Source organism: Sinohyriopsis cumingii, chromosome 15 (assembly GCF_028554795.1).
Source record: "Sinohyriopsis cumingii isolate HCF-2022 chromosome 15, ASM2855479v2, whole genome shotgun sequence".
Taxonomy (NCBI): Eukaryota; Metazoa; Mollusca; class Bivalvia; order Unionida; family Unionidae; genus Sinohyriopsis; species Sinohyriopsis cumingii.
Window position 1 is genome coordinate 16,435,990 of NC_142975.1, and position 20,371 is coordinate 16,456,360.

The 20,371-nt window shown below is 38.9% G+C and overlaps 2 protein-coding genes across 2 annotated transcripts in view; both read right to left on the reverse strand.

Annotated features, from left to right (window-relative positions):
* LOC149781319 (uncharacterized) overlaps positions 1 to 3,877 on the reverse strand; it is a 53,266-nt gene extending 49,389 nt beyond the window's left edge. The window contains exon 1 of the mRNA XM_089935413.1: positions 3,537 to 3,877. Coding sequence (XP_089791539.1) covers positions 3,537 to 3,597 — 61 coding nt within the window. The 5' untranslated portion in view covers positions 3,598 to 3,877. The remainder of the gene's footprint in view (positions 1 to 3,536) is intronic.
* Positions 3,878 to 10,206: 6,329 nt separating this feature from the next.
* LOC149781320 (uncharacterized) lies at positions 10,207 to 20,294 on the reverse strand. The gene is made up of 3 exons (XM_089935414.1): positions 19,948 to 20,294; positions 17,857 to 18,042; positions 10,207 to 13,757 (listed from the first exon to the last, which is right to left on the reverse strand). Exons 1-3 carry the CDS (start codon positions 20,006 to 20,008, stop codon positions 13,468 to 13,470), a joined length of 537 nt encoding a protein of 178 aa, XP_089791540.1. The 5' UTR covers positions 20,009 to 20,294; the 3' UTR covers positions 10,207 to 13,467.
* Between the last annotated feature and the right edge of the window lie 77 nt (positions 20,295 to 20,371).

Genomic DNA, 20,371 nt, shown 5'->3' on the forward strand with positions numbered 1-20,371 from the left:
CTGATTTACGCAAGCCTTTCGTTATCCATACTGGTGCGAAAAAGATGAATTATGTATCGTTCTTTACCAGGTACAAAACGGAAAAGAACGGATGATTTGTGTCCAAGTGAAAGCAATTGCCCCCCTGACAAACTTGAATTTCTGGCACTTAAGTGGGAAATCTGAGACAAATTTCATTATTATCTTACGGTAATACATTTAAAGTTCTTCCTGCAGATAACCAAATGACACATGTTCTGTAATATGTAAGCTAGATGCAACTACCAAACGTTGGATGGCATTTTTAGTTCATTACAACTTCAAATTGATATACCGCAGCGCTAATACCAACAGAGACGCAGCTGGTCTTTCCCTTCGTTAACAATAAAACTGAACACACGTTTCCACATGTTGCTAAATGTAATAGTATTTCTCAAGCTGGCTGTGTACGACTTGTAACATTACCCGTCACAGAAAACTTAGTTCTTTCAAGTATCATCCCTGTCAATAATTAGCAACGGGTGTTTAAGATCTCAGGATCTTAACCATGTCAGCTGGAAGGAGGAACAAGCAGCAGACAAGTCTCTCAGATGAGTTCCTTATTTTATGACTCCGAATGCCCTCAAAAAGGTGACAAATACAGACCCATCAAACTGATGGAATGAGTCTGTATGTATTTCCTTTCAGTCCCAGGGTGGTTATGGAAATATTCTTGTGACAACAGAATATTTCAAAAGTTATGTCCATGCAATACCAGCTCCAAATAAGACTGCAAAAGCTAGTCCAAATGTTTGTTTTTTTTTCCTTTCGAAAATTTTGTGTACAGCATAGACATCCAGAGAGGATACAGTGACTAGTGGCGAAACTTCGAGGCAAATTCATAAAGGAACTGTGTAGCCTGGCTCTTGTTGAACAGACCTGAAAAACCCCTAATCATCCCATGGAAAATGGAATGATGGAGCGTTTTAACAACACTTTACTGAGCATGTTGGGAACTCTAAAGAACTACCAGAAAATTGACCGAAAGTCCCATGTCGCTCCTTTGATAAATGCTTTTAATGCTATTAAGCATTACAATACACGATATACGCCGTACTATATGGTGTTCCTAAGGTATCCTAGACTAGCAAATGATGCATGCCTTGGGCTTAGAGACCCAAATAATAATGCGGAAATTAGAAATGGGTGTACTGAAGGGCTAAAAGGTAAACTTGATTTTCAGTACAAGACGGCTTTTGAGAGCGGAACAGAACACGGCAAACAAAAACAAAGCCCATCATGACCTTAACGTTCGAGATCCCACTCTTCAAAAAAGTTATTGTGTCCCGGTAAGAAACGTTGTTGTCACATGTAAATCCAAACTGGCAGACAAGTAGGAAAGAGATACTTATACGGTCATTGAACAGCCCAACTCGGATATGCTACTCTTCAAGGTGAAGAGGAAGAATGGAAAAGGTTCGACACGAAAACTCCCCAGAAATATGCTTCACCCGTGTATGTCTAATTTCGATTTATTATGAGCGTCCAGTAAGACCAATACGACACATCATATCGAAGCAAAGGAATACACAGCTGGCTACTGAGAATGCGAGACTGTTGGGTGAGCAGGATGTGCGTAAGCCCAGTGAGTCTGTGTCTGTGTCCGAGTCTGACTCCTAAAATGATGCCTCTACTTGGGATATATATCATTTCTCAGCGTAGAACATGAGCAAACCAAACACTTGTTTATGTCTTATTTTGAGCATGCAATACAACACCGATGCATTGTTGTTATCGTATCCTTGAGTTTCCCATTCGTTCTCTTCCTTAAAATTCAAAGAGTGCTCAGACAGTGCGAATGAGTTATTCAATTCAGATAGTCCTTTGACCGCTCCGGTGGCCTAAGTGGTTAGAGCGTGCGCTCCGGATGCGGGATGTCGCGGGATCGAACTGCGGCAGAATCATACCGAGACTTATAAAAATGGTACTAGCAGCGTTCTCGCTTGGCGCCCAGAATTCAGAGGTTATTGTTGCGACTCTTTGGCCAGGTGTCAGGAAAATGTGACTGGGTGGGACATCATGCTACATGTCTGTGGGATTGTGCCCAGTGCTCGACATCACTATAAACTGCTAGATTGCATGCATCGTAGCAACATGACTAGAAAATTGTTACAAATGCGTTAAAAATATCAATCACACACATATGGTTCTTCTACTGATGGTTTATATTCAGAGTAGATTTCATCAACTGTTCAGTATTCTATTTCATTTACCTCCGAATCACCTCAGTATCCCGTTTTTCCTCACATTCCACAAAATCAGCCTTTTAGTCAACCATCTTTGACCCCAAATGTTAATAATTTACGGCCTGAAAATGGGCTGGTACGCTCAGACCGACTGTGAAAACCAGTTAAACGACAAGGGCACGGGTTGATATCACATTCGGTATTAATTTTATTGTACCCTACAAGGAAGAATGTCACAGAAGTGAATAAATTTAGTGTCCAAAAGCGACTCTGCAGACATGTTGTTTCATACTGAACTTAAAATAATGGTACAATCTCTCTTGTCTGTTTCAGGAGAAAATATTTCAGTTTCCCATGTCGTTGTATATTAGTAAGACTTTGAATAAATTTTTCATTTGCTTGTATTTGTTTCAAGGAAATATTTCAGCATACAGAGATTTGTAGTAATTTACTTTTATGGCTGAATCTAATATTTTATTCTGCATTTCGTACCGAGCTTATTTTAGTTTTATTGCTTGTTTCTTTTCAACGTATTGGCAGAAGCCATTATTTTTGAAGTGGATGGGGAATTGTCATATATATATATATATATATATATATATATATATATATATATATATATATATATATATATATATATATATATAAACAATTGCCATTGCCAATCATATATCACTTATTTCGGGTATGTGTACCACATACCATCGCAAAATATGGTTTTAAGAGTTTCGGATACATAAAGTAGGTGGACAATATGCACGGGTTGCTCACATTATTGCACGCATTGCACAATAAACACCTGGGATGAGTAAGAAGTATGTCCCTTATAAAATCCCCTGTTGTTATAACAAACCGGCCTGATTTTTATAAAAGACTGCAGTGGTCGTATCTACTATGATCTTTATTTCTCGCTTTTGTCCTGTGATTTCAAAATATAACCCATATGATGTGGGTTTTCTTTTTCTTTCTCCCCTGAATAATGGAAGGAAAAGAACCCTGTGTCACATACATACATACATACATACATACATATACGCCGGTAGATTTACACGAATTTAAATGTCCTTGTTTCCTAATTGAGATGTTAAACTGTAGAAATATCCTATTGTTAGTATTATAATATCACGGAAATAAATGTCATACGTTACATATAACAATGAATTAGACGTGTACAAGAGTTGAAGACAAGCTGGCTTTGTACTTGTTTATATTGAGATATATGAAAAATAAGTTTGAAAGAAGTAGGTGTTAAATAGTGGTTTGTTTGCGAAGAGGTATTGAATTCAGTGAGATCTTTTCATCTTAAAGACATACAAAGTATTTCATACTTACCTAATAAACACAGTACCACATATATTTCTATAATAGCTCGGATATATCTGTATGAAACCATGACAGTTCATTAACAGTAATAATCTTCTAGTCCTGATGATCCTGGCACTGGACTATTTTCTCACATCTAACAGTAATACACACGGCTAAACGGACAATAATATAATCTGTCTCCAACTGTAATAACTTTTAAACTTTCAAACGATGGTAATTTCCTTTTTGGAAAGCCAGATTTTAAACAATTTCAACCCGTGATCAATTTTATGTGTGCTATATACATCCAAGTTCAAGCAAACGTTTGATCGACTTGATATCAGCTAATTCACATTTATTGTCTCGTTATCTTAATACGTATAGAACCTAGAATGCGTGAGAGGTTATCTATCGTTATTTCAGCATGTACTTCGACCTGTACGTCATGACTGATATTATGTAAAGTGATAATTTATACTAGAGTGGTCTGGAAAAATATTTGACTCGATCTAGAATGCATGAAATAGTAACACTTGTCTAGAAATTAAACACTTCAAATACTAGTATGAGGATAAACCAATCGAATTTTGTGCAATCTTATAAAATACTTTATGAACAAAAAGTATAAAATGTTAGGATTACACAATTCCCGATCTGTAATTGGAATAAGATGAACGAGTGATATGGGGACAAATATATTCATCTGAGAGCATGGAAATAGACGTAAGCCAGAACTTAGCACTGAGAGTAGGAGCTACCCGCGTGACGGTGTTATTTGTGGTACTTGCGGAACACAACAAATGTGTTGCAGAAATTTACATGCTTTTCTGGTCGAAACGAGGTTGTATGAATGCACCAGAAGTACGTATCTCGCCTCAGTTTTTTTTTCTTTCTTCTTTTAGCTGCTGAGTACTGAAACCATCTATGACGATCTCGCGAAGCTCCCATACTTGATGTTAGATCTGCATCAGTTTTATATATGACAAATTACATATTGCAAGAACTGTTTTAGAGATAACCCCATGTCGATAGGGTCATGCTGTCTAGACCAGGGGTCTCAAACATGCGGCCCGCCAAGCCGTATCCTTTGGCCTGTAAAATGATTGGCGCCACAAGGTGGCATGAGAGATAATAAAGGTGGTGCGGCCCTTGTGCGATCGAAAATGCCATGATGCGGCCCTCAAAGTAGTTTGAGTTTGAGATCAATGGTCTAGAGAGAATGTTTGGCGTGGTTTAGTTTGTTCGTTTTACAGCACAACAGTAAAAGCAATGCTGTTGCAATTGAAGTAGCATGTCTTGCCCAAGGTCACACACAGGTAGCGGACCGGGTTGATCAGATGTCAAGATTCGAACCGGTACTTTTCGATGGCGAGTCAGACGCTAGTCACTGAGCCACCACAGGTACTGTCTCCATTAACCGCCTCTTATGTTACGTATCAGATCGTATCTAGCCTACCCTATATTACACAAGGCGAGTTCTCCATGGGGCGAGTTCTCCATAGCTCATTACCTAGCCTGTAATAAGAAACGAGGACAAGAGTAGCCACAACAAGAATTTCAAGATTTTCGCCGGGACAGATATTTATTTGAGGTTAGAACGTCCCCATTTTCACTTACGACCAAAAATGTATCACGAAGTTTTTCGGAAGAAGCCCCTTGTACAACCATCAATTCAGAATAATATCCATAAAAAATAATTTCAACATAGCGGCTTTGGCGGTATTTTTGTTAGGCCAGATAGACACCATCTTGAGACAGGACCCAACATATTACTGACCATAGTCAAATCCATGTCTTTTACCACAGAACGATTTTCAAGGCGGTTAAGGTGACGAAAAACCGATGTCAGATTGGCATGATTTCTATTCTTGATCAACTACATATGCTGATAATTATTTTAGCAAAATGCCACGAGTGACAATAATGTTTCCACTTTAATAGCGAAATATGACCCTATTTATACTCAAAATATATATTAATTATGCAAGACAAAAAAAAAATATCGGGTAGATGGGACTCGTAAACCTTGGATGGTAGCTCATCTAGGAGAAGGAAAACTCCGATTCCAAACCTCTGCTGCCTTGTGGCTATACCCACGCATGGGAAAGGCTAAGGGAGTAAACCCCGACAGAAAATCCGGAGATGGAGTCCCTAAGGCGGTCTGACATTGACTTCAACGTCATTCCGGCAACTCCTGCGACGCCGTTGGTGCCAAGCTGTATCGGCATTCGTCGTTCCCTTGGGCACACCAGCTGCGTGGAGAGGGGGGATCTGCTGCATGGGCAACAGCTGATTCTCCATACCACCCTGCCCAGGCTTCATAGCTCCACTGGAGAGGACACTCCAGCGTCGTCGTACGGTGTCGGCACAACACGAGAAGTAGCAGTTTACCGGTTCTAAGTCAAAGCTCGATTGGCGTAGAGCTTGGCGCCAGGGGTTACTTCTGACGGTGGGAGAGATCATCAGGTCTCACTGGACATCTACCGCCCGCCTCAAGCTGGGCAGCCCCCAGTCAGTAAGGTGCTACCCGCCATGGCCTGCCTGCTTCACTGGGTGCGTGGAGCTTAGAGAACCATCTCGACAAGTGGGCCACAAACCTCTGCACCAGGAAAGACTAAAAGAAGAAATAAAAAGACTCCAACTCTTCGTTTTGCAACCTGGAACATCAGGACCATGTGTCCTGGATTGACCACTGACCTACAGCAGATCGACGTTGCACGGAAGACTGCCGTCATTGACAGAGAACTCTCCCGACTGAACATCGACATTGCCTGCCTCCAGGAGACCCGACTGGCTGACAGCGGCACCATCAGGGAAGCCAATTACACATTCGTTTGGCAGTGGAAGCCCTTGGATGAACCTAGGCAGCATGGTGTAGGCTTTGCCGTCAAGAACACGCTAATCGCCTTCATTGAACCTCCATCATCAGGTACTGAGAGAATCCTTGCCCTCCGGCTGTCAACATCCTTAGGCCCGGTCAACATCTTCAGTGTGTACGCCCCAACACTCTACTCCACCTACGAGGAGAAAGACAAGTTTTATGAGGCTCTGGATCAGGCAATATCCAGTATCCCCAACAATGAAAGCCTTTACTTACTAGGAGACTTCAATGCTAGAGTGGGAGCTGACCATGAGGCCTGGTCCACCTGTCTCGGCTTTTACGGAAGGGGCAAGATCAACGAGAATGGTCAGCGACTGCTGGAGATGTGCTGCTCCCACAGCCTATGTGTGACAAACACTTTCTTCAAATGCAAGGAGATCCACCAGGTGTCGTGGAGACACCCACGTTCACGCCACTGGCACCAGCTAGACCTCGTCATCACCAGGCGTGCAGAACTGGCCAGTGTCCTCCTTACTCGCAGCTACCACAGTGCCGATTGTGACACAGACCATTCCCTCGTGGCCAGCAAGGTGCGAATATTACCCAAGAAGCTGCACCACGCCAAGAAGAAGGGTCACCCACGTATCAACACCTACTGTGCAAGCAACCCAGAGAAAACACAGCAGTTCATCAGCAAACTGAAGGAAGCCCTCACCAAAGTGACACCTGATGACACCATTGATTCCAAGTGGTCCCATATCCGTGACTCTGTGTACAATTCAGCCATCACAGCTTACGGGAAGAGGGAGCGAAAGAATATCGACTGGTATGAGGCAAACTGGGAGGAGATGGAGCCCGTGACTGAGGCAAAGAGGAAAGCCCTCCTGGCATACAAGGCTGCACCTAGCCCCAGAACACTACAAGCCCACAGGATTGCAAGGAATAACGCCCAGAAGACCGCCCGCCGCTGTGCCAACACCTACTGGCTGAACCTTTGCAACAGTATACAGACAGCTGCTGACACCGGGGATACAAAAGGAATGTATGAGGGTATCAAAACAGCGAGAGGCCCCCCCAGCTACAAGACCGCCCCCCTCAAGTCCAAGACGGGCGAAGTCATCACAGACCAGGGGAAACAACTGCAGCGATGGGTTGAGCACTATCTCGAGCTATATGCAACCCAAAACAATGTCACTGGAACTGCCCTGGACGCCATTCCAGACCTGCCTGTCATGGAGGAGCTAGACACACAGCCCACCCTGGAAGAGCTCGGAAAAGCCATCGATTGCCTTGCCTGTGGGAAGGCTCCTGGAAGCGACGGCATTCCGCCTGAAGTCCTCAAGAGCGGAAAACCAGCACTGCTCCAGTCCCTACACACACTCCTCTGCCTTTGCTGGGAACAGGGATACATCCCACAGGACATGCGTGACGCCAACATCGTCACTTTGTACAAAAACAAAGGAGACCGTAGCGACTGCAACAACTATCGGGGCATCTCCCTCCTCAGCATCGTCGGAAAGGCCTTCGCCCGTGTTGCCTTGGCACGCTTGCAGATCCTAGCCTCCCGCGTCTACCCAGAATCCCAGTGTGGATTTCGAGCCGGCAGGTCAACTGTAGACATGATCTTCTCACTACGTCAGCTGCAGGAGAAGTGTCGCGAGCAGCGGATGCCCCTCTACATTGCCTTCATAGACCTGACGAAGGCGTTTGACATGGTTAGTCGGAGTGGACTCTTCAGACTCCTGCAGAAGATCGGCTGCCCCCCACGTCTGCTTGCTGTCATTATGTCGCTCCACGAGAACATGCACAGCACAGTGTGCTTCAATGGCGCAACATCTGAAGCATTCCCAGTCGTTAGCGGAGTCAAACAAGGCTGTGTCCTTGCACCGACGCTCTTTGCCATCTTCTTCTCCATGCTTCTCCAGTACGCATTCAAGGACTGCAGCGAGGGAGTGTACATCCATACCAGGGCTGACGGCAAGCTGTTCAACATCGCCCGTCTCCGTGCTAAGAGTAAAGTCACAGAGGTACTCATCCGTGAATTGCTCTTTGCCGACGATGCAGCCTTGACATCACACACGGAAGATGGACTTCAGCAGCTGGTATGCTGCCTCTCCCATGCATGTAAGGAATTTGGACTGACCATCAGTTTGAAGAAAACAAATGTCATGGCACAGGACACAGACTCCCCTCCCTCTGTCTCCATCGATGGGTACAATTTGGAAGTTGTCGAGAACTTCACATACCTCGGGTCTAACATCTCCAGCTCACTCTCCATTGATTCTGAGGTGGGCGGCAGGATTGCCAAGGCAGCAGCAGTGATGGCCAGACTTAACCAGAGGGTCTGGAACAACCCCAACCTCACAGAGAAGACCAAACTGCGTGTCTACCAAGCGTGCGTGCTCAGCTCACTTCTCTACAGCAGCGAAACATGGACCACCTATGCAAGACACGAGAGGAAACTCAACAGCGTCCACCTGAGATGTCTGCGGCGCATTCTGCACATCCAGTGGCAGGACAAAGTACCCAACACAGAGGTTCTAGAACGCGCCAACATGAACAGCATGTTCTCCATCCTCAGCGAGAGGCGCCTTCGCTGGCTCGGCCATGTCAAGAGAATGGACCCAGGTCGCATTCCCAAGGACCTGTTATATGGGGAGTTAGCAGAAGGTGCACGACCAACTGGACGACCACATCTGCGCTACAAAGATGTTTGCAAGAAGGATATGAAGACAGCAAACATCAATGTCAACGACTGGGAGAGCTGTGCAAACAACCGTTCCAGCTGGCGTCTAGCTGTCAGGCAGGGAGTTCAAAACGCAGAGGAAAAGAGAAGAATAAAGCAAGCTGAAAAGAGAGCTAAAAAGAAGGATAAGCAAAAGCGTACTTTGGAGCTATGCCATCGTCTCTCGTAGACGGACGGATGCCAAGATATACTCAAAATAGTAGATTTTCATTATATATATATATATATATATATATATATATATATATATATATATATATATATATATATATATATATACATACATAGATACATACATACATATAACGAAAATCCACTCTTTCGAGTATAAATAGGGTCATATTTCGCAATTGAAGTGGAAACATGTAATGTCACTGAAATTGAAAAGCTACACAAAAGGATTAACCTTCATAGATCTGACTGGATGACAAAGACGCTGTACAAAAGCCCGGTAGCAGAACGCTTCTCCTCCCCTGGCCACACTTTCAGTGATATAACACTTATTGCAATTGCTCACAACTCCAACTGGAGTTTCCAAACCAGCAAAGAAAAGGAATCTTACTGGATACGCCACCTTAGAACATTGAAAACAAGCGGTTTAAACCAAGAAGACTAGAAAAGGACAGCCATGCACAAATAAAATTATATTTTGCAGCCGACACATTTTCTTTAAAATAATTCTCTAAATTTGCTTAATAGCCTATACTGACTACTATAACAATGAAATATCTGGGATATAATCTGCGTGTACATAAATTTACATAAAATAACAAATGTCCTTATGGCTCAGCGATTTCTAGGTCAATAAAAATATTTTCCAGCATCAGCAACAACTTGAAATAAACTGGGTGAAATATAATAAAGTTAAATGTTTAATTCCTGTAGAAAAGCCATGTATATATATAACCTCGATTTGAATGGATTTTCTTCTCTATTCTGCTCCAATGTGATTAACGGTCACACTACTACATGAATAAAAGAAGTTAAGAAATGTTTAAATAAATGAACGAGAGCAACGTTTTAGAAGGGGAAAAGTTTTAAACATACAACAAATATTGTTCGGGGTGGGGTGGAAGTGCTGAAGAAATATATGAGAGGGTTGTGTCGAACATAATTCAGAGAGAAACATCTATAAACAAAAGTTTTTAATTCTTGTGAATATATTTACAAGATGTTTTGTTTATCTTTTTTTTATTTCTGCATCCAAACAAGAGTTATTCGGCATTGGAAAGCTTACATGCCAGAGCGACTATAGACGATGCACCCCACTTGAGATTGCTGCCTAATTTCAGTTTACAATCAACTCTAGTCAATCCTCGATTTTACTATTAAATGGGCGAACTAATTAAAGCTAGCAATTGTACGCATTTGAATACAAAAATAAAAGAACGCGCAAATACATATGCCTCATATAGACTTTATATGAATTAATTCACCTACTTAAGCATTCTTTGACCGTTAAAAGCTCTAAAATACATACACAGTGTCAATGATATGACCAGATTACAAGACTAACAACAATATATAACATGCAATTAAGACGTGCATTTGATAAGTAATGTAACATAAACAGAATGAGGGTACTGAAAGCTAAAAATGGAGACCTTATTAAAACAATTTAATATAGTTGCGTAACTAAACAACCCTTATGGGTCCAGTATTTAAGTCCGTTGGTGACCGTACAGCTGAAATGCCGCTGACTGCTAAATAGAGCAACTTACAAACGGCACATTTAGAGTGTGGCCCAGACCATACCTAAATCAGCCATTTGATTTCTTTGAACTCAAGAATTGTTCTCACTTTATTGGCAGGCTATTCTAGAATATCAAGCATCAAAATTTAGAGCTTAAAAAAGTATTGTGGTCTTTACCCTTGGAACTGTTGACATATTTTGGTGTGTAAGATTTTAACTCAACGTTCTTGAATGTTGCAAGATTACTCAAGAAATTAGATATTGTATTGCGAATTATCTTACTTTAGTTGCCATCTATCTCAGTCTGCTAATATGTATAGAGTATGAAGATTTGCTTTCCTTATTAGAGTCCCATGAACCATGAAAATCATCAGTCCAATTTTAATGCCCTATACTGTATTTTTTCCATCTTGTTAACTTGTCAGACAAATTGAAATTATTTATAGTTTAACCATATTATGCAATTGTAGATCATTGGCTTAGTATTACTGGACACATAGAGATTCAGACGTTGTAAGATGTTTAATTCTTTTGATACTATAGAAAAATCTTAGATGTTTGATTAACATTACAAATAACCATTCAGTCAAATTAACCTTGCAAAAGTCATAGGGTCCAATTAACTTTGCAAAACTGGGTCAAATTAACATTACAAAAGCCATTGGGTCCAATAAACGTTGCAAAACTGTGTCAAATGAACGTTACAAACACCATTGGGTCAAATTAACATTGCAAACACCATTTGGTCAAATGAACATGATAACATTTCTTATTCAAGCCAGCATACAATCAATTCACGACAATGCTATTCCTGACAATCACCCGCCAGAAAAATACGTTATTCTAAAAGTGAAACATGTAGTACCATAACAAGTTCTCCAAATTAGGAAAGTCCTTGATACAACAAAAAAAAAAATCCACATTCATTGATAACACAACCCCAAAAATCTCAAACTATGAGCACCACAATTAATACAAGGTAACTAACTCTCGTAACTAAGGCACCCCACCCCTTTCCACGATTTAAGGACCTGACTGATTTTCTAATGCCCACTTTTATTCGAAGTTTCCTTGCTGCTTAGTGTCTTTTCTACCTTAATACTCGGCGGAGGACAACCATTTCGGTCTACTTCGGAGTGAATTAGACTAGACTGTGATTGCTTCAGTGACTTGTTCTTTCCATCAGTCAGTATTTTCAAATATCAGCACGAATCATTCAATCTCAGCCGAGCCCAACAAATACAGTTTGAGGATGTTGCGAATTAACATTTTCCCCCGTATTAACCTCTTTTTTTCTCTTATTTATGTGTGGTGCTGATCATTTTGCAAGATATAATTCAAGCGAAAGCTCCAACACAAATTTATATCTTTTCGTGAAACCTGACATTCTGGATATCTCTTTTTCAATGCAAATAGCTTTTGGACCATGACCAATATAGTAAATTAACTTGACAAAAACAGGAACAAAATTTTGTTTTCAAATGCTCCTGAAAGAAAATAAACTTTACAACTGTTAATTATAATTTAAATTATGTTTCTCTGCTGGTATTCGTGTTTCAATACATTAGTCGCACTCAGTCCCAAGAAGACCGGAATTGTTGTTCGCGACAAAGTGTTAAGGTACACAAGGCACGTAGTAGAAGGAGTAAAAGTGGCCATTAGAAAAACAGTCATAATAAAACTGAACATTGGGAAAATGGTTGAGAAAAAGGTTGGAATGATTTCTGTTTTGCAATGGTACGATTTCAAAACAAGAGAGTTAGTTACCTTCTTTTACTTGGGATCAGAAGAAACTGGTATCATTAATCTCTCCATTTTAACTGAAGTGCCTGTATCTACACAACTCATTTTAAAGAAAAACCCCATTGTAGGTGTCCACTATACAAATCCTGCAAGGTGGAATCTCCCCATTTACATCCGGGAGAGTATATGTGAGGTGAAATCGATAAAATGAAAATGAATATTGACTTAATCATTTCTTGAATACAGTTTACCCATACGTAGGCACCTTTCCAAAGATAAACATAAATGATATAATATTTTGAAATTCTGGTCATGTCCATTAAATATTTACCATGCTGGTTCCATAACTCAAATAATAATCAGCTGTATGTGACCTGTCTTAGATAAATCAATTTATGTACAGGTACACGAGAAAAACAACCGTAAAAACAACTTTGGACAGACACTCTTCGTATACTTGTATCTGCTGATGCCAATCATATACACAGCAATGTGCCCTTTTAAATCAAAATGTGCAGTTAATACTCTACTTCCGTCTATATTTTTTTATATTGGATAAATTCGACAGGACACACACACACACACACACACACACACACACACACATATAACAGATCAACGTGCCCTATTGCTAGGGCAATAACCGGAAAACTTTATCTTTCTATATTTTCCAAAGGTATCAGAAAAAGACAGGATTACAAATTTGTTAATTTAAGTCGATATATGTAACAACATATTCAAGAGAGACGCTTTAGAGATAGAGGTTGGTAAAAGAAGAAAAGGTTAAGTTCTTGCGTATGATGGAAAACATCCGACTTAGATTTGGTTGTCTGTTTCCATTATTTAAATCAATACATTCAGCTGTATTGAAGAGCACGGTCTATGCGGAGAGATCGCCTTATAAATGTTGCATAATATAGACAGCAAGAAGGCGCCAGTTAACATGAAGTGACAACTATAACATGTACAGAATATATCGGGTAAGGAACGGTCCTATAAAAATGATTAGTAAACTCGGTATCTGTAGTGTACATGTGCCAACAGCGTTTAGTGTTGGTATCGGCCCATTACAATAATCAGTATTGCATACAGAGAGGCAGACTTGCACGATGCTGTTAAAAATACAGGAGGTCCGGTTCCTGGGTTTTATGGCTTCAAAGCGGAGCTTTCCGTAAATTGCTTCATTAGCAGGGTAGGCGAAAGTCTGACCGTCACTGCACTCTCGGAGATGGCTCGCGATGTTGCCTGAAAAAGGAGATAATTGTAAGATTTTTTCTTCTAAAAATACAGGTGAATGAAATTACGAATATCGGTAAATGGATATTGGGTGGAGTGTGGAAGGATTGGCGGTGGGGGTGGTAAAGACTCTAGCAATATCTACAGTCTTTCTTTGCTTGCCTCTCAAGATACACATACAATATGCAGATTACCGATAGTCTTTACCTAATTTACAACAAGCACCTTTGTAAAATAAAAAGTTTCCCCTCTATTAACTGAACTATTTAGGTATCACTTCGAAACCTACTGATGTATGGGTAACGCCCAAGACGTTATTGGAGAAGGTTTTGAAGAATCTCTCCTTTTACAAATCAGTTGTCAGAAAGAACAGAATATAAACTAATAAAACACCATTACAACTACATTTTCACCCAGCTTTTGTAAATGAAAAAAGTAATTTTATTTTCGGAACTTATACTTGTCAATCATCAAGAGGTATTGCTAAAACAATGTCAAAATGTGAAATAATCCACCCTTGTTTAGACTAGAACCGACGAGTTCCGAATGACCGCTGGTGTCACAGTCGGAATATCCTCTGATCTGTGAGGTGATTTTCACCAATAAGCAAGCTAAATATCAAACAGTCTCTGCTCTCACTAACAGAAAACGTGATATTTAAACCATTCCAAATGTGTGATTCTCTAGAGCAAGTGGCGCTTAAGTAAACTGTCATGTTGGCTAATGATTTTAAAAGCCGTCTTCTTAGAAATACGGCAATTACAAGGTGACCACGTAGACTAAAGAAAAGTTCCACAAAACATTACGTATCTCAGAAAACTATGCTTTAATGCAGTTTATAGAAATTTAAACAAACTTGACAAATTAACACAGTATCTTAACCCTAACGCCGTTATTGGCATCTGCAGTGGTCGTAGCTGTATATGTCTAGTTATATGATATCGCTAGCAAGACACAAACGAAAACCAATACAATATATTAGAAACGATGTGGTGGCGACAGTTTACTCTCTCTCTCTCTCTCTCTCGATTGATCGATCGAAATTGTAAATTGTCCCTTACGTGGCCTTGCCCACGTACCCACCCCCACCGTACATAATTACACTGTGCCTCTATTTCTGTTCCTATAGGCTTATTCCTACTGATATTGTTTAAGAGTATTTATCACTGTCTCTAAAACTACGTCCTATCTAGTGACTGTCTTAAATACTGACTTCGATTATCCGATGCACACACGCATTTATATTTATACGGTATTAAGGCCAATAAAAGTCCCCAAACAAACAGTTTTATAAGGCATAAAGGCAAAAAAGTGTACCCTGGCAAATAGTTTTATACGGGTTAACGGCAAATAAGTCTACAAAACTAATAATTTTATAAAACATTAAATAAAAGTCCCAATCGAATAGTTTCATTTCTAGCTTTAAATGCTGTTTTCATCATGTACGACTTCAATATTTATTCATTATTACGGCACTTCTGAAGTCAGAAAATGACAAGCTAAGCATGGCATTTTTGAGCCCTCTTCAATATTAAGAACCTGCTCAAATGCAAATGTGAGCGCAGATTTAAGTGCTGTATGATAACAATAGTTTCTCTTTTACTTCACTGGATTTTTGAATGTAGGTTAATCTCCTATTCATTACCTCGAAAAACATTAAAGCATATCTGGTATGTGGATACATGTGGACAAAGTTAAAGCATATCTGGTATCTGGATACATGTGGACAAAGTTAAAGCATATCTCGTATCTGGATACATGTGGTAACGCTCTACAATTATTAAGAACTTCTGAGAGAGGGACCGGTATAAGGTTAAGTTGTTTGCATTGGCAATATGCACAGTAGAGAAAATGTTGGCATATATTTATGATACATTAAATGACATTTCTTTACATGTGGTAGTCATGAAAAGAATGCACTATATAAATCTGATAGCTGACAACATGGCTACCCCACGTGCTCGAACAATAAACCAGGACTAGTCCAAAATACACTAACTTTAGCAGTTAAATAAAATAGGGAAAAATTGTCCAGGTTACACAACAAGCATCTGAAGGTACAATGAATGAAAGAATTATAAAATATTTAGAAATTTATACAATTTATCGTCTCAATTTTTGTTCTCCAATTTACCTTGGAAACCCAGGAAGTGCCAATGATCAAACGGATCTGGCGTCTTTGGAGAGATGTACGTGTGAAGTAAGGCCAAGCTGTACACTCTCTTATCCAAATTATAAACATCAATCATATACAGAATAAAAAAAGAATTAAAATTTATTTTAACTATACCTGAGATAAACAAGGTCTATTTTTAAACAACCAGGACAACTCATAAGGAAAATCTGGGTGATTCTTTTTCTTTAAAAATCGAAACATATGCAAAATGCGAAATTGTAGAGCAAAACCTGTAGACAGAGTTAAAGCATATCCGGTATTCGATGTATGTAGACAAAGTTTTATCAGTTTTTTTGTTTGTTAGATGCCTAGATTTTCGTTGGCTCTAATGATTTGTTTAGTATATTATTTTCATATAATCTTTAGAAAAGAGAATTAACTCTGCGTTCTGACCAAATGAACAAGTTGCCAGTTACAATTATAACCCTATTTCTAAAAAGAAACTGTGTTTTCGGAACGTCGTTGGATGGCTGAGGTACAATTAGGATCGTTTCATTTGTCTTGCTATGTGACTTAAACAGTTTACGACGCTTTGTACTATTTTTGTTTTTAGTAATAGTCATTGTTCAGCTTTAGTTCTTTAAAATTAGTTTGAACATTTTCCATGCTGTCTGCTAAGTGCTTTGCTATCATCGTTTTCATCTTTCTTTTTCGGGGCCCCGAGTGGCCGGGTGGTCTAAAGCACTCTCCGGTACGGATCACTGCCATCTCACATCTGTCTGCGGTGGGTTCGAGTCTAGGATTACTAAAAGTACTATCACAAGTCCAAAAGTATAGAGTATTTCGAAGTAATTCCATCGGTGTTCTGTATGAATTATAATTTTGAATGTGTTGATGTACCAATAGCACGGAATAATGTTGATGAACTAATAGTCTTGAATCTCTTGATGTATCACAATGATATAATCCAAAACATCCTTGAAAGAATTCACAAAAATCTCAGAATAGTGATTTAGACTGAAATGTGTTAATGAGCAAGTTGTAGGCCCTAATTCCAAATGAATAGCTTAAATAAATAAATCCTCCCAAATTAAATCTGAACACAAATTAAATAATTCTCAGGTAAACAGTTCTAATATAAAAGCTAAGGCACAATATCAGAATCAACATTTTTTTAATCAAATTCATAAACAAGATCACTTCTGGAAAATTCCAAAGTCAGAAGGCCATGTAATCATTATTACCTACAAGTGATATTATCTTAAAATATAATCTTTAATTACAGACAAATATTAGCTATGTAATATGTTGTTTGCAAAAAAAGACAATAGTCCGGTAGGCCCAAACTCCTACCTTCAATTTAGGGCGAAGGTCAATCACATGATACAAATTAAATATACATAAGAAAGCAACAAAAAATAGAGTAAAATTTTTGGTTCATCAAAGGGCTATCTATAATTCGGGTGACGTAACTCACCATCTGCAATACGGTCTTTACGCGATTCACTACGTGTTTATCTTATATATATTTTTATATTTTGGAAAAACTGAATTTCAATTGTATCATAATATTCATAATCCCATACAACAGACCATTTAAACAAACTGGGAGCAATATTTATATTAAAAGTTGCATTGTATCTCTATAAAAGTAGCAAGTGTCTCTATTTTTTTTAAATCAATGAGTCTGCATGTATATACACTGACTGACCCCTACTACCCGTAAACATGGTGTGCGCTTTACAGTACGTATTTACTATATCAGCAGGAAGTACACAAGATGTTCCTGTGATCTTGCATGCTACTCTAAACACGGTCTGTATTATTCAGCTAATTTTGGAAACAGACTTTAGCGCAAAAGCACTGTAATAAATGGACCCGTATTAAGAAAATGCAGGGACCCACGTGAGAGATCTGATTGAATAAGACTATTGGCAGGGTAGAAAGTAAAATGCCGCGGTCAATTCAGATATAGGATGCCGGGTATCTTACCTCCGGCCCTGTACTCCTCGATGATACAGGAATGATCATAAGGAGCCGTGCAGTTTTTTAACATTTGTGGCTTTCCATTCGTATCCTTAAAGCCCTTAAGGAAATAGCCAGCGTCAAGACACGACGACTTTGAATTCGTTCCGGCGCAGAAATAACACTTCAAGGATGCAACCTGTTCGAATGTCCCTGGAAAAGAGTCATAGTTTTTCGTCACTGTATCGCTGACAACTGACACAAAAGATATTACCGTATTGAATTAGTTACCAATTTGTCCCTTTTCTTCTCATCTTTTTTTTCTCGTCATTTCTGATGAGTATGCTATTGGCAGGCAATTGACTGTGACGGTAATAGTAGTTCTTGCTTCTTGTTTTAGTTTATTTTTTGTTTTAGTTTATATTTTATTTTCCGGCAAACGTGAAGAAAGCCATTGATCTTGATGGATGGCCATGAATTATTGTACATATGAGTATCAAGGATGTAATTCTATAAATATTGCTTTATCAACTAAGATAAAATTTTACTGTTAATATGAGAAAAATTAGGCTGCATTGACTTGACACTATCAACTAATTAATGTGTCTCATAATATATAAATACAAAACATACATCAGTGCTTAAGAAAGTTGCCACATTTTTGTTCAAATTGTTCTAGCAAACAAATAAGAAAGAGTTGTGTGTACGTGTGTTTTATGTTATCAGTATCAGTAGTATTACATTAACATGTCAGTATACATTAGAATAACTTAAACGTGACTAATGTAAAACCGTTGTTTAAACTTACGTGATATAATCTATCAAATGCCAAAAAAAATTATCTTTGTCTTTATATCACTTGAAAATGAAATTAACCAACTGCGTTTTCCTGGATAACTAATAGCTTATTGAATGATTATTGATTTAAGAAGATAAATATCTCCCTTATTCAAGAGTAACCGCCTTTCTTTTCTCATTTTATCATTATATAAAGAGATACCAAAAAGATTTATAAATACCCTAAATATAAACAATCGAATTTCTTAAACAAAAACAATGAACTACATGCAAGAAAAAAATAAAATTCAATGGCACATGAGAGAGAGAGAGAGAGAGAGAGAGAGAGATAATGAGACATACAAAGCTGATATAACAGTTTGAGGACTACGTGATGTGGAGTTAAGAGTTTAATGAATTTTTATGGTTTATACATGTTCAGATAAGACCATCAAAAATGGTGTGTTTCACGCCAAATGCCCCAAAACTACGCACCTTAGTCGTCATCGCCAAACTCTATTTACGTGGTTCTATTCTACCTATTAGAGTTGAACAGTAAAGTATATCCCCATTACAACTGTTGGTTTACTGACTGAAGTCGTTAATCCTATAAAATAATGTGTGCAGAAATAATTATGACGATTTTTAATAAACTTCACGAAAAATTAAGCTTGTTTCTAATTTTCCACATTGCATCAGGTTCAATGGAATAGTGCCAAAAGTTGGACATCTTTGTTTCATTAACCCAATCAGTCACACATACATACATACATACATACATACATACATACATACATGCATACATTTCTCGAGATTTACATGAATTTACATTCCGAGAGTTTTACGTGAATTTAAATGTCTGTGGGGCCCGAGTGACCGAGTGGTCTAAAGCGCTGACCGTTACGGATCATTGCCATCTCACCTCTGTCTGCGTGGGTTCGAGTCTCGGGTTCGGCCAATGCGGGTATGTGAGAAAGCTTGCCAGTAGCTTCTCGTGGGTCGGTGTTTTTTTCTGGGGTTTTCCAATGTTCTTCCTCCACAATCTATATTGGCCACCATGTATAGCCAATATTGGGCTAAAAAATGGCGTTAACCTTACAACAACTACAATAACAAATGTCTTTTTTTTCCCTAATTGAACTGTAAAATAGTAGAAGGATCGCCTTTTGTTGTTTTGATAATACCAAGGATATAAATATGTTACACATTATATTAGGCAATGAATTTTGACGTGTACGAAAGAGAAAGACACTAAGGAGTTAAATAGTGGTTTGTATGCAAAGATGTACTGAATTCGAAGAGATTTTGGCGTAAAGTCGATACAAAGTATTTCATACTTACCCAACAAACATAGGAGCACATATATGTCTGCACAAGCTCGGAGATTTCCGTATGAAACCATGACGATCGTTAACTGTAATAATCTTCTAATCCCGATGAACTTGGCACTGAATTATTTTCTCACATCTGATAGTAATACATACAATTCAACGGACGATACTATATCTTGTTTCCAAATGTAATAGCTATTCGTTCAAATTATAGCAATTCCTTATTAAGAAAGATAAATTTGAAAAATGTCTACCAGTGATTGCCGTTTTTTAAACCTTATCTGTGTGCTGAATACTTCCTAGTTCATGCAAAAGTTCGATCGACTCGATATCGGTTAATTTATATTTATTGTTTCGTTGTAAGAAACCAAGGAAAAGTGAGAGGTTATCTTAGATCACCACATCATATACTTTTACCTGTAATCATGCTATTG

Bases quoted from the DNA above. Each gene is read 5' to 3' on its own strand.
- LOC149781320 (XM_089935414.1), bottom strand. From the start codon at position 20,008: ATGGTTTCATACGGAAATCTCCGAGCTTGTGCAGACATATATGTGCTC. The intron at 18,043-19,947 runs GTAAGTATGAAA...ACTCTTTTCCAG, and splicing joins TGTGCTCCTATGTTTGTTGG to GGACATTCGAACAGGTTGCA. The intron at 13,758-17,856 runs GTAAGATACCCG...CTCCTTTTTCAG, and splicing joins CGAGGAGTACAGGGCCGGAG to GCAACATCGCGAGCCATCTC.